This window comes from Lathyrus oleraceus, chromosome 2 (assembly GCF_024323335.1).
Source record: "Lathyrus oleraceus cultivar Zhongwan6 chromosome 2, CAAS_Psat_ZW6_1.0, whole genome shotgun sequence".
In the NCBI taxonomy this organism is placed as follows: Eukaryota; Viridiplantae; Streptophyta; class Magnoliopsida; order Fabales; family Fabaceae; genus Lathyrus; species Lathyrus oleraceus.
The window spans coordinates 187,832,201-187,848,206 of NC_066580.1; the positions used below are offsets into that span (position 1 = coordinate 187,832,201).

Here is a 16,006-nt window from a genome sequence, read left to right on the forward strand (position 1 = left end):
GAAGATTAAGCAATTGTGAGAAAGAGTAGATTTCTTTGGATTTGAAAAGTTAGTTACATCATAGTATAGATAACTATTGGAGCTTGTAACTAACTTATAACAAACTTTTATCAACCTATCATAGTTATTTAACAACAACACCATCTACACATAGTGACTTAATTTCATGACTTGTTACTCAAGTAACTGGTTACACTTTAGTTTCTTGATAGATAAGGCGTGATTTCAATATGAGATCAACAATTTTTTTACAAAATATAATCAATAATATAAGTAGCATATAATATAAACTCGATTTACAGGTGAATCCTACTAATTTTTTAAATTTTAATATATATATATATATATATATATATATATATATATATATATATATATATATATATATATATCAACTTTTATGATCGAGTGGATATTAAACATTTAGTGTTAATGTAGTATTTTTTTTATATAATGGGAAAAGAAAAATTTAAAATGTGTTGATGTAGTTTTGTCATTACCTATTTTTATAGTTTTCTTTTTCTATTTTTACCATTTATGTCTTTAAGTTATTTTTCAAAACATCAAGTCTTTTTTAGGTTTTTGTTTTCCCTCAATCCTACACCTCAGTTTCTCTTTGGTTCTTCTTTGTAAGTATGGTTTATGCTCATTTGTTACGGTTTGTGTTTTTTAAGGTAGTTAATCCAAGCATAGTTAAACATGTTGATTTTGAAAAAATCAATCTTATCTCGGACTCTTTCATCGAGTCATTATTCCATGAGGATTAGACAAAGGTAACTCGATCTTATGTGAGGACCTTGTGGACTTTTATACAATCCCATCAAAAAGCTTCATCTTTGGAAGTTCGTATGGTATAATTGATCTGAATGGAGTATTAAAAAAGGCTAATATGTATAATTAAAAAAGCATCATCCTTTCATGAAATCTCAATTGTCTCTAAGCACAAGCCACAACCTGATCATTTTGCATCAACACACCTCCCAGACCCATCTTCGAAGCATCAGAATATACAACAAAGGACTCACTTGGATTCGTCGAAATCAAAATTGGAGCAGACATCAACTTCTTCTCGAGTTCTTAGAAACTTTTTTCACAATGCACATCCCAACCTAGGCTTAACCCTTTCAAGTCAACTGAGTTAATGACATTGCTAAATTTTAAAAAATATTTAATGAACTTTCTGTAGTAACCATTCAATCCAAGAAAAACTTATAATCTCAGTGGTAGACTTCAGAGTCTCCCATTGTAACACGACATCTATCTTCTATAGATCCATAACTATACCACCACTAGAATCACATGACCAAGGAAACTCACTTCTTTTAACCATTACTCGCATTAGGAAAAAAAATGCATACAAATGGTTCTCTTTAAATGCCTATAATACAATTCTCAGATCGCTTATAGCCTCATACTACCGTCCCTCTTCTTTCACTAATATCATGAACACCCCACAGATAAACACTTGGTTGAACAAACTTCTTCTCAAGCAAATCTTCTAGTTTCTTCTTCAATTTCCCCAACTTTGAAGCAGACACCCTATAAGGAGTCATCGACACCAGACTAGTACCAGGTACTAAGTCTATAGAAAAATCCACTCCGTGCTCTGGAGGAAAATCACTGATGTCTCCAGGAAACACTTCAGGAAATTCACACTCCAGGAAGATCACGAACTACTCCCTGTTCTCTAGCTTCTAACGAAGCTAACATCACAAACACTTGTCCCATATCCTTCACGGATTATCTCACTTGCTTAGTTGATACAAACGTGAACTCTTCACCTCTATCGAATTCAAATTTACGATCTAGATGCAAGTCACAAATATCTTTAGGAAAACATCCGGAATCACACACCACTGTCATAACACTAGTCGTCACATTGCTCTATACTCTCTGAGAAACAACATTAACAATACCTGATCGTTTTCCCTAAAGACTTCCCAACTTGACCGGCAGACAGGAATTTCGAATCCACGACATCTTCAATGTTAGGAACAACATAACTTTAACATCACCTAGGTTCTTGCAATCAACGACACACTGCACCAACTCATCAAAACAATTGGTAAACATTGGTTTAACTCCAACCAATTCATTCCAAGTATAACGTCAACTTGTTCCAACAAGACACAAACCATACACATCCTCATGGACACACGTCACGATACTCAACACACCACTGGCTCATCTCTAGCCAAAACATCTCCTTCCCCCACACAAGGAAGTGGCCAACAAGAACACCTGACTATATTCCCTCAAGGATCAAACCATTTTGCTAACCGTCACCATCCTCGAATCCGACCTCTCTTTGGGTTCAGGAAAAGCATAACATTCTCAAAATAAGTTAACTATCCAACACTGCACTCTTGCATGCAGCAACATGATGTCCAAGCTCTATACAGTTGGAACATCCAAGACAAGTAGAAGCTTCTCCCCCACTTGTTTCATTCCCAACCTACAAATGGAAAAGAAAACAAGCATCGACAGTGTTCTCACACACATGTCACATACTATGGAACAAACATAATTAAACAACCTGGCCGGAAGGACCTACCTGCTCTAATACCACTAATGTAACACCCTAAACCCTGCACATAATTTATCGTGTAAATTAAATATAAAATTAAACCACGTAGGGTGTCACACATTCATAACACACATGACCTGCTCCGTAACATGGGTTTCAACAGTAAATTTCAATACACACATTTGTAATAAGGATTTTTACACGACATCTCACTTATTTGAATCATACATGGGATGTTTACACGACATCCTTCTCATCTGATCGATATTATATATTCATAAAATAAGACATTCATAACTTGTCACTGCATGCTCACTTCCATTTTAAAGTATCATCGCATCGGAATTATCATCACAATTATGGAAGATAAAGCAAGTAATACCATTTAGTCTCAACTTCAATTGTAATAACAAAAAAAAAGAGTTATAATCAATCAACTCAACATCTTAAGAATTCTCAACAACAAAATTAGTCTTATGACTTCAACATAATCAGACATAAGGAATAAAATAATCAGAGCAAGGTACCACTAGTAAAAGCGACAAAATAAAGAAGTAATCCAAGAGATACCTTCCACTTACTTCAGCAATACTACTCTTGAGTATCTGTATGATGCCCATGTAAAGACAATATTCAAACAGAAGGGGTGAGAATTCATTTTAATAATAACGATATAGAATGAAGAATAAAGTACAACATCTACACAATCATGCACAATAATATATCACATTCTTACATCCAAATCATAATCAACATCATACACGACAACATCTGAATTATCATCAACATCATACAAAAGCATATCTCAATTATCATTAACATCATATGCAACAACATCCCGTCCAACAACACATCAACAACAACCAATACAAATGTAACACTTGTGCAATATACTCAACACCGACTCGACATGCATGTGATACCAAATATGAACACTCAGGTTCATCTCACTCCATGATCCCCACCATAGGATTGATTCCCTCTTGGAGCTGGAGCACACCAAAATTGCTACCATCACCATAGGTAACGCTTCACTAATCTCCCATAATAGGAATTAACTACTCGCACCCGATCCATCATAATGGAATCGAGGCTCACCAAAAATCGTATCAATATAAGTAACGCTTCACTAATACCCCATAATAAGAATTAGCTACTCGTACCCGATCCATCATCATAGAATCGAGGCTCGCCAAAATTGGATTGAAGCCCGTACACCAAGATGCATGACTCTCAAATAACATGCATTAACACAACAAGGTTCACCTAAAGGATCCCCACACACGTCTCATCATTTATGCATTAGATCATTCATCATGCAACAAACAATTCATGTTACCACTTGAATAATATCAACAAACAACAACAACTCGTCAACATCTTAACATCATCGACATAACAACATAATTATCACACCATGATATTACAATAATGCAACGATTCATCAACCAAACGTATAAACCAATATATTTATTAACATAGTAGGCATGTGAATATTATTAAAACATCTCAACAATCACTTCCATGTTATAGATCTGAGCTTTAGTTTTCTATCTCTTCAAACGAAATCAAAATCGGACTTACAAAATAAAAGTTATGACCAAAATCGTGGGGATGTGTCAACAATTCATTAATCGAACGTATGAACAAAAACTTCACCAACACAGTAGGCATAGGAATAATACTTAAATAATTCACTTATCACCATGACATTATATTTCTCAGAGTCAGCTTTATAATGCTTCAAACCCTAACCCAAAATGATTCACGAGTTGAAAGTTATGATCAAAATCGTGCACGAAGATATTACTAAAAAGTTGTTGTTTTCTAAAATTCCCAACACAATTTTCATCTTCTTCAACCCCAAAAACGTCCATGAAATAATTACCAAAATTATTTTATCCCTGAAACAAAGTTATAGCCATCTGTTTCATATATCCAACACTTCAAACAACACTTAATTTGGACTTACAAATCAAACGTTATGGCCAAAACGATTTTGACCGAAAAACACAAAAAAAGCCTCTCGCGCTGAGCGAGGCCCTGACAGATAGGATGCATAGTTTTCTACGTTTTTCATCGTTGGAGGTCTTCGGACCTCCGATTTCGATTCCGTAAAAAGCCAAACGCTCATAAAATTATAACCCATGCAATACTCTAATTATCGAAATTTAATTTAAAGTTTTAACACAATTAAATCATTTAACCACGGTTTTAAGATTATGCCTAAAACCTTCGAAATTGTAACAATGGTGGATATATGTTCAATCATAAAAACAGAAAAATACATGCACATAAGGGACACAAAATTCATCATATAATCATCATATAACAACCATCATAACATCTAAATTCAAAATTATGAATCAAAATACTCAATCCTAAGGAGGTTAAAGGTTCCTCCATTCTACCATTCTACCATACCCATTACTATTGGAACAAGTTTCCACCCTTACCTGAATTCCTTGCAAAAATTCTGAATTGAAACATTCACTCTCTTCCCGTGATCACCTTTCCTATTTCCTCTTTACTCCTTTTTCTCAAATGTCACTTACCGTGAAAATCTCCCTAAATCTAGGTTCCTCTTAACTTTTTATTTTTAGGGTAAACTTTTCTAAATCACCAACTTGGCCCAAACTTAATTATCTCATATTCCTTCCTCCCACTAACTTTCTCAATTTCTAATATTTGACCCAATTATTCTATCTTCACTAATTAATATAATAAAAATAAATAAAACATTATTTTTAATTATCAAAATAATTCTAAATTATTCTACTTACTTTTATCACCCCTTTATACCCCTAACTCAAGGATACATACTCCACCAACATCCAGCCATAAAATAAATCCTCAAAATCCATAATTCAAACAATTAAAATATAATAAAATATCTAATAAAAAAACGGGGGTGTTACATTAACAATGGGGAGAAAATGTTCCCTAAGTTCTACCACATGGATGTATTTACCTCTAAGTATTTATAGAATATTACTAATGGATATTTTGTGCTGGTGAGAATCCTAATATTGTGGGAATATCAAAGAATCCTAATATTATGGGAATATCAGTAGAGGAAGCATGTTGTTGGGGATTTTTGTTGTGCAATGGCTTGATTTATCATCTTCTATGAAGCTGATGCAATATGTGTCAACTACATGACAACATCTACATGATGGATTATGAATTGTTAGTGCTAGAGAATGAGAAGGAATATCTTTAAGCTTAATTAGATTAGTTGTCTATCATGGAGAAAATGAGGAAAAATGGACCTCTGAGAATATTGGGTTAAAATTGGAGAAGTAGAATCTTGGTACCACAAATAAGAATATGGACTATGAGCAACATAAGGAGAAAAAAAATTGAGAATCGACTCTTAGACAGTGGAGAAAATATTAAGGTGATTGTTGTTATTGATTCTTGTTGTTGTTGATACTTATTTATTGTTGTTGATGCTTAATGTTATTGATGATTCTCAATGTTGTTGTTGATGCTTGTTGTTGTTATTGTTGATGGTTGTTGTTGTTGCTGCTTGTTGTTGAAGATGATGCTTTTTTGAAGATGATGCTTGTTGTTGTTGTTTTTTAACCTTATTGTTGTTGATGCTTATGTATTTGTTATTGTTGATGCTTATTTGTTGCTGTTGATGCTTAATGTTATTGATGATGCTTAATGTTGTTGTTGATTCTTATTGTTGTTGATGCTTTTGTATTTGTTGTTGTTGATGCTTATTGTTGAAGATGGTGCTTGTTATTATTGTTGATGCTTATGTATTTGTTGTTGTTGACTCCTATTGTTGTTGTTGATGCTTGCTTATTGTTGTTGATGCTTATATCTTGTTAGATGGCCTTTTCTTCATCTAGTAGCGACGAAGCTACGCGTACAAATGAAACCATGACAAAAAAAGCAAAGAGGTTCCACAATGATGACTAAACTAACAAAAGTCCTCAATTCAGGTGTTAAACTTATGGTCGAGTTTAGTGTTGTTCATACTGTTCTGGATGGTCATAATTCTTCGTTGTTTAAAAGGAACATATTGGGCGTGTCAGTGGGGTTGGAGATGACATTGACTTGAGAGTATTTTTTGGTACGTCTAAAAAAATCATCGGGCAAGTGCAAAGTGAAACGTTGGAAGAGCTTTAGAGGAAGATAGATACTCAAAAGCAAGAATTTGACAAGAAGTTACGAGCGGAGCGGGAAACACGAAGCAAAGAATTGGAAGAATTAAAAGAGTTATATGCGGTATGTGAGAGTGATAATTGTGTTATCAGTTATATGTTTATTTGTTGTACATATCGTGTTAATTCTGTTTTGTGTTACTTTGTGTATTTTATGATGTACAGAATCAGTGGAATCGTGCCATAATATACAAATGAAGATGATGATGCTGATGATCAATTACCTGGTAGAAATGATGTACATGGTGCAATCATAAAAGGAAGTTGTTCAGTCGCCCCCACCTGTTGAGAGATCCAATACTGGTTATTGGCTCATTCTGAAAAATCATATTCCAAAATGATGGCTTATGTTGTGCAGATGGAAAAATCATAATTCCTCATGTGTTTTCTGTACCTTGTTTAACCTTTTAGGTACAATTACCATGTGTTTATAGAATTACATAAATCAGATACTTATGGATTATTTGATCCAATTAGATTATGATTTACGAATAATTTCGCTAAAAACATTGAATAATACTTAACATCACATATAACGGATGGAAAAGAATGCTACTTAGCACCACTCCTCAATAAGTGAGTAGTTTTAAAATTATGGTGTCTATTATATTTAGTTTTTACATTTTACCAAATACTAATTATATATGCTTGTATTTTTCATTCAGAGAACATTATCAATTGATCATCATATCTCTTCGGACGAATATGGTAACTATACTATATTTGTTACACAAAGAACTTGATCCTATAATGAAACAAATTATTAATAGGTATAACTTTATGTTTATGAGACTCTTTGTGAATTTTTATCTTTGACTTTGTAGTTATCTTTAGTGTGTAATATTTTTTAAATCAGTTTCAATATACAAGATTGTCGAGAGGAAGTGTAGATTGAACAACTCTAGTAAAAAGTCTGCATTTTATGAGCCCAAGGTAAGTCGATTAATTCTGACACACACACACACACACACACACACACACACACACACGAACACACATCCCACACGCATACACACACACACACACACACACACACACACACACACACACATATACACACCCACACGCACACATATATACACACGCACACACACACACATACACACACATACACACACATGCACGCACGCAGACACGCACGCGCGCACATGCATATACACACACATACATACACACACATACACACACATACACACACGCGCACATACACAGGCACACATACACACACATACGTACACACAATCACACATAACATTGTCTCTGCCAACTTTATTGATTTGTGGGATCAGGTATATAATATCATGAAATATTTTCAATAACATATTAATTTGCTATTATAATTCAAATCACATGATATTTATTTTTTTTCACTTGTTTATGTAGACGTTTAATGACGACACGTCTTTCTCTTCCGAAGACTTAGACGAAGTTCGTAGACGTTGGACTGTTATTTTTAATGTGTTAGTTAAAAAAGGAGGGGTGATATTTGTAATGGTTAATTTGATATTTTGTAAATATTCGATTGAGAATAATAAGTTGTTGTTCTTCAGGTGTAGAAGAAATGAGAGAAGTTGGAGTTGAAGGAGAATACTATGAGGGAGGAACAAGAATCTTGGAAAAATAAGGTCAACACAAAATAGTTAGAATATAGTCTCATATTATTTTTATTAGAAATAACTTGAATGATTATAAAGCTAATAAAAACAAGTTAAAATATAATATGTATATTGGGCATTGTGCAAATGAAAGTTTAAACCTAAAGACTCTAATTTTAAATTTTTTAATTAATTAATTAGTTTCGAAACATATTAATTTAACTTATTAAATATTAATTTATAATTATCCTAGTCATCCTTGTCACCTAGTTAAAAATATTTTTTATCCCAATCATCAATGCCAACAAAAGTGGAAGGGGACCACAAAAATCTAAAGGTCATCAAAATTAAGGGATCAAAATTAGAGATTTTATAATATGAGATCAATTGTTTTAAATGCCACTAAAAATTCATTTAAACCAAAAAACAATTTCAATATTTTGATATAGATGAACCTATCTCATGTTATTTTTTTTAAAGTGTATTATTGTTTTCATTGCATCAGTAAAAGGAAAACATGTTTTCTTCTTTTTTATTTTAAATATTATAATATACAAATATACAAAATAATTATATAAAAGCTATTTTTTTTAAATTATCAACAAAATAGTGTATTTAATAAAAAATTATTTGTAATATATATTATTAAATATTATTAACTTTATTGGTAGTGTTAGCGTCTAATTTTGTTTTTAAAATATATTTAATAAATTATATTAATTTATTATTAAAAAGTTACTATTTAATCAATTTTTAAATTTTAATCAAATTAAAAATTTATTTTATTAAATTGAGTAATACTTAATAATCATGCGTATAAATAACTTTTAATCTTAGGAATCACTATCAACAAAATACCTATTTTTATTTTAATTAATAATTTCTATTATTTCAAAGACAAAATTATTATTTTTAAATATTAAATATTTTCTTTTTTCTTTCTCTATCTTATGGCTTTTTTTAATATATATTATTTAATACAATTTAATTTATATTATAATAAAAATTTTACAATTAAATAACTCATTTACTAGAATAACTAAAATTAATTTAAAATGAGTATACATCTTTTTGCACGTTATAGATATTTTAAAGTCTTTGAGTTCTTGTGAAGCCAATAACAACTAAATTTTGTATTTACTAGCAAAAATAAAAATGAGTGTAGTGCATTGAACCAGAAGAAGAATGTAAAATATCAATATCAATATGAATTAGCTTATGTATATGTACGACATAAAAGACGTGAAAGAAAAGAAACAAAAGAAGCAAAAGAAATAATGTATGCCCCTAGTTTTAAAAAGGTTTCTGTATACAAGGTTGGAACTCTGCTATGAAACCATATATACAAGGGGCGATAGGTTGATTGGTCAATGTATCTAGCTCATGGTTATTAAGATTCTGTTTCTTACTACCTTTGTTTCAAATTATAACAATATTTAAAATGCACGAAATAATAATTTTGTAATTATGAATAATTTTGGAAGTTTTTAAGTCTTGGCAAAGGGACTTGAAAAGGTTTATGAGAGAAAGGGAAAAGGAAAAGTGAGAATAAATAATTGGCACAAGTGTATGTTAAGCATGATAATTGTGGCATGTTCCTTAAAATAATAAAAAAGTTATAGAAAATAACTTTTTGATGTCTTTTCGGTATTTTGTATGACAAACTCTATGCTAAAAACAAGTAAAATATTAAAAAATTTAAGCTAATATAATCTCAGTTTCTAACCTTGGTATTCGATGAATCAATTAGTTATGGATGTTAATTTATGTTCACATTAAAGCCAGGTTCATAGTTCTCTTTCAAGAAATTGTAAGGAGGGGTATATTAAAATATTTTTAATTGAAAATGAGGTAGCACTCACAATCACATTACGTTACTTTTAAAATAGTTTGATAGCGAAATTCAAATACACTTAGTATTGTAAAATAAATTGAATCTTTCATCCATCTTATTCTCTATTTATCTCTAATTTCCATTCTTTCTTAATTATATATAATTTTTATTAAACAAAAAATAGAGTAAAATTAATACAAACTAGAAAAAAGGAAATAATCTTCACTCTTTTTAAAGTGGAGTAAATTAAATATTCCTACAAATAATTTTTGACAAATAAATTATGTCACAAACAAGTATGGCCGTTCGTTTAGATCTATTATGCAAAAAGTTGTGAAAAGTAATAATAAGGCGGAGCAGGATGATCGTTGTTGAAGGTGCATGCCTACAATATTGACTTGTCTCGCGAAAAAAGAAGGTTGGATGGGGGTGGGTTTGTTGTCATTGCACTTTTTTAGTTTAAAATTGTAAAATTTTATGTTAATTTCTACTCGCGTAAAAACTCACAAAAAAAAGGGACGGAACGGGACAAACATATTAGAGAGTGTTGACCTAAAAATATGGTTCGTCCCACGAAAATGTGTGGAGAAAGCGAACTCCGGCAGGACAATGCCTTCTTCGTCACCTCTAATTATACACGTCGGTGATGACTATTTTTACCTTCCCCATACATAAACTTGATTTTTTGATAAATTTTTATTTTCCATTCCGATGTCTATGTTGCGACACAAGTGAGTTGAAAATATAATATTGTTTGAAAAAATGAAGGTTGAACACTACTTTATAAGCGTGATGACTTATATATCTAATGTCTTAAAGTTTTTGGATAAATACGTGGTATCTCTCTCATTCGTGATGTTACTCTTGATTCAATATGGATGCTCTTCTCATGATCCATCAATGATATCAAAGTCGATGATTTGAGTAAGAGAATCATTCATTGTATCGAAAATCGTCTTGACAAAGTGGTGGTTAGGTGGCATATTATGTTAAAGTATTTGTGAGGTGTTAAGTGTGTCAACAACGATATAAGTGTATGTGAAAGAACGACCTTTCACTTGAGGGAAAGTATGGTGGATTGACTCTTATTTGACAAGAAGATTGTTGTGATATCAGTGTGGGTTGAGAGTCTCATATTGTTTGAAAAATTGGATGTTGAACTTTTTATAAGTGATCGAACCCACATATCTAATGTATTAATGTTTTGAATGAATATGTGATGTTTTTTCCATTTGTGTTGTTGTTCTTGAGTCAATATCGGTGTTTCTCTCGTGATGATCACCCCATTATGGAAGAAGAATTGAACCTCAAACGAATTGTTGTATTTAGATATCCTATCTCGTTCTCATCTCAAATTTGTCTCAAATAAATTTGAGTTTAGTTTGAGTATGCTGCTCCACTCGTATTCATATAATGAATCAATTTTTTAATAAAAAAATTATTTTTTTATTTATAAAAACTAAATAATAAAATACATTAATATTCATAAATATTTGAATTTTTATTAATGAACTCGTTCACATATTTTTGTAATAGAGAAAAACCCTAATTCAATCAAAACAAAATTTTCTTGTCAAACTCAAAGCTTGGTACCTAATTATACCTTGGATTACAATACATAACAAATTTTCATAATGTGAAAGGTAGTAAATTAAGAATAAGTGAGACTTCCCTACAATATTATTAAATAAAAGAGGCCAACATATACATGTTCATAGGAAAATTAAAATATACGTGTGGTTGGCAATTGTTGCACCCATGAAGTTCACGACAATATTAATAATTATAGTTTGTTAACATGCGTGGTCTTTCCCCATTCCAGAAGCTAGTTTAACAAGATTTTCTGTTTTTTTAGTCTTGCTGGCAATATCATAGAAATTCCCTTTCTCTTAACATTGTTCTTTTGATTAACTAAAACCACAAGGGAAATCCATTATTTTTATTTGCTTAAATAATTCAAAACTTAATATTCTAATTCCCCATCTAATTTTTTTAGATAGGTAGGTAGAATCTGGCTAAGATAATTGGATTGAAAAATTATACTTTTATCTAGAATTTTATCAATTTATAGCGTAGTAAAGAAATGTATATATGGTGTTGATTCTTCTAACTAAAAAATAATAAATGCTGATTTGGTCTAATGTTTAGAGGAATCTGAATAAATCCTGTTCATATAGCTTTAATTTTCTTCTTCTAATGTCATTAGTCTAGGTCAGTGGTTAACGCTAATACTCAAAGAATAATTGAACAAACTTACCAAATCATCAATATGCCATTCTTTAATCATAAAAAGTAAGCATAATCAATCCTTCACTTAAAGCCTTGAGTTCATGTTTCTAGATGATATATTTACTCCAAGATGCTTTGTCAATTTTTTTTTTATATAAATATTTGTTAACATACTTAATATCTTGAATTATCATTACAAAATTATAATAAAAAAAAACTGAAAATTTAAATATAAAGAATTTCAGATGCAATTTTAATTCAGTTAACAAAAATTAATAAACATCAATAACAAAAATCAATACAGTGAAATTCAATAGATTTACGGATTGAGTTTTTCAACTACACCTATAATTTCATAATATATTAAATCTCATCTATTTATTTTTAAATAGAATATTCAGATTAATTACAACGTCCAAACACCAACGGCAAGTCGGTAAATTTCCTTCCAATTATGAATAAAAACCGAAAATAAAACAAAGAAAGTTCTGTGAAATTATAATGTGGCCCCTCCTTCAATTTTTGTTTTATGAAAAGTACAAATAAATATAAAAAATAAAATAAAAGAAGTGTATATTTTCGTCGTTTATGCCGTGTAACGGAAGTTATAAATTGACTAGAGATACCCCAAACTAATTCATCACTAAAACCAACCAACTAGTAAAAAGCAACTCTGATTCCTTTTTCTTCTTTTCTCTTTTTTTTGCCTTTTCCTTTTCATCAAACACTTTCTCCCCTATAAATTCCTCATTCAACACACACAACCAAGCCACAAAACCATCTCTCTTTTCTTCTCTCTCTATAGTTTCTCTCTCTTATTTTTCGACCAAATGACGAACCAAAATGCGTTGGGGAAGCAACGTGTGAACGAGAGGCTTATGGAGATAGCAATGTCGATTTCCGACTCTAACGATTTACCAGCAACAATAGTACCTGAATTAATGGCTTTGTTTGGTGAGTTTTTAACTCAGCAGAAAAACAATCTCATAAAACCTCTAGAAGATGAAAATGGCAAAGCAACAACCAAGACTAACAAATGGATTGATTCCATGAGAGCTTCTTCTCCTACCAGAACACGAAACACTTCCGAAAATCGCGAACAAATTAACTGGAAGGTAATATATCTAATTTTGTGCCGTTTCTTTCATTTTCTTTCGGTGCTTTCTTATTCTTCTCATAGAAACTGCTTCTGATATTGTTAATTTGTTGCAGCTTTTTCATCCTTCAGCCTTGAACATGTTTGATCAAATAATGTACAAAGCAAACGGAAAACAAATAGTTGTTTTTCTTGATTATGATGGAACTCTCTCCCCAATTGTTGCAGATCCAAATAAAGCTTATATGACTAAAAAGGTTTATATTTTATTCTATCTTGATTTTGATTTTGATTTTGATCTTCATTGTTTCATAAAATTAAAAGAGTATAACTAATTTCTTTTTTAATTTTTTTATTAAAAATTAGATGAGAATGACATTGAAGGATATAGCAAGACATTTTCCTACTGCCATCGTTAGTGGAAGGTGCTTAGACAAGGTACATTTTTTCAACAAAATAAAATTATTATTTTTTGACAAATTATTTTTTATGTTGTATTATACTATATTGTAACTAATTAGATTTTTTTGTTTTGTTTTGTTTTGTAGCTATTTAGCTTTGTAAGATTGACAGAATTATACTATGCTGGAAGTCATGGGATGGATATAAAAGGACCAACAAATAAGAAAAGCACTAAGAAAGTAAAATATTTTTCTTAAACAAATTATTGCAATGAAGATTATTGTATATTTTTTTGTTTTTTTACTAATTTTGTATATGTAAAATTTCAGGGTGGTAATGATGAGGTACTTTTGCAGCCTGCAAGTGAATTCTTGCCCATGATCAATGAGGTTAGCTACTTTTCATTAATCATCATTTTATTCCACCACTAAAATAGAATATATATTTCCATTAGTTTTGAGATTTTAACTTTTTTAAAATATTTTGTATTGGATGTAGGTTTATAAAATCTTGGTGGAAAAAACAAAGGATGTTCCTGGAGCTATGGTGGAAAATAACAAATTTTGTTTGTCTGTACATTTTCGCTGTGTTGATGAGAAGGTATGTATCTTCACTATACAAATAGTTATATTGATGAGTGTATATATTTTGATTTATTTTACATATTTGAGTTTCTAATCAAGGATTTTAAATTATTTTTATAGAGTTGGACAACATTGGCTGAACAAGTAAGTTTGGTGCTCAATGATTTCCCAAAACTAAAACTAACTCAAGGAAGAAAAGTGTTGGAAATTAGACCAACCATAAAATGGGACAAAGGAAGAGCTCTAGAATTTTTGTTAGAGTCACTTGGTAAGTTTTTCATGCAAAACTAACCTAAAAAGTTTAATTAATTGGTACATTTAGTTTCATAAGATTTATATATGTCCTAACCTCTCTTTTTCCTCAAATTTTAGGATTTGCAAATTCTAACAAAGTATATCCAATCTATATTGGTGATGACCGAACTGACGAAGATGCTTTTAAGGTAAAAATGCAATCACCTTTCTATTTTTTCTAAAATAAGAATAGTAATAATAATAATAATAATTATTAATATTATCATGTTATGCTAACTTATAAATTTGGATATAATTATATAATAAAGGTTTTAAGCAATAGAGGACAAGGGAGTGGGATTCTTGTATCTAAAATTCCAAAAGAAACCAATGCTTCTTACACATTGCAAGATCCATCTGAGGTAAGAAAAATTCAAGCATTAATTATTTTATTTTTATTTATTAAAATGACCTAAAATAATAAAAAAATGTAATATTCATTTCATTTTTTTGGTATATATATTATAGGTTGGAGAATTTTTGCAGCATTTGGTTGAATGGAAAAGAACAAACTCTGATAGCCACAAGTTGTAGAGAGGTAGAAGAAAGAATCTATAAATGAGTTTAGGGATTTGACACCGACCAAAGAATTTGGTCAAGGGGTAGTTCAAATAACATCCCTTGTTTCAAAATAGGAAATAGTACATGTTATTGTTCCATAATTTTTAATTTTTAGGGACCAAAAAGTCCAAATAGATTCTCTCTTTTTTCTTGTATTAATGTATAATTCTATTCTTGATCTTTCACACGTTTGCATGCGCATGCGATAGTGAAAGACAGATGTTTTATGCCTTATTTGTAAAATCAGACATTGTAACTTTCTTACTCTCAATTGTACTTATTGTACAGTGGAAAATGTTATGATGAAAATGATAATTGCCGACTTCAAAATCATGAATTCAAAATGAGGACATTATGAGTTTATAAAAAGGAGATGCATGAACTTCTATAATTAACAAGAACTATAATAAAAAAAAAGCAAGTATTATACCTTTAAATTATAACTATTTGATCATAATTATTTTTCTATAAATTTATAGTTTATTTTTATTAATTTATAAATTAAAGATATTAAAGAAGTTTCTCATGCATGTGATTACTGTTAAGTTAGCATTGTATTACGTACTTCAATGAGGGAATAGTTAAATTTGAGTTCTGGTTCTTCTAAACTAAAGAGCCATCACATATATTTATTTTACTCATGTAAGTAAGTTATTTTGTTAAATTTAATAAATTTGACCTCGATTGGTAAAAATTTAAGCTCGTT

General features: G+C 30.5%; 1 protein-coding gene across 1 annotated transcript; it reads left to right on the forward strand.

The window, feature by feature from the left end:
- Window positions 1-13,060: 13,060 nt before the first annotated feature.
- LOC127118799 (probable trehalose-phosphate phosphatase C) lies at window positions 13,061-15,630 on the forward strand. Its single transcript, XM_051049050.1, has 10 exons — window positions 13,061-13,478; window positions 13,576-13,716; window positions 13,826-13,897; window positions 14,008-14,100; window positions 14,191-14,250; window positions 14,360-14,461; window positions 14,566-14,713; window positions 14,818-14,888; window positions 15,009-15,101; window positions 15,208-15,630. The coding sequence occupies exons 1-10, from the start codon at window positions 13,194-13,196 to the stop codon at window positions 15,271-15,273; spliced, it is 1,131 nt and encodes a 376-aa protein (XP_050905007.1). The 5' UTR covers window positions 13,061-13,193; the 3' UTR covers window positions 15,274-15,630.
- The last annotated feature ends 376 nt before the right edge of the window (window positions 15,631-16,006 follow it).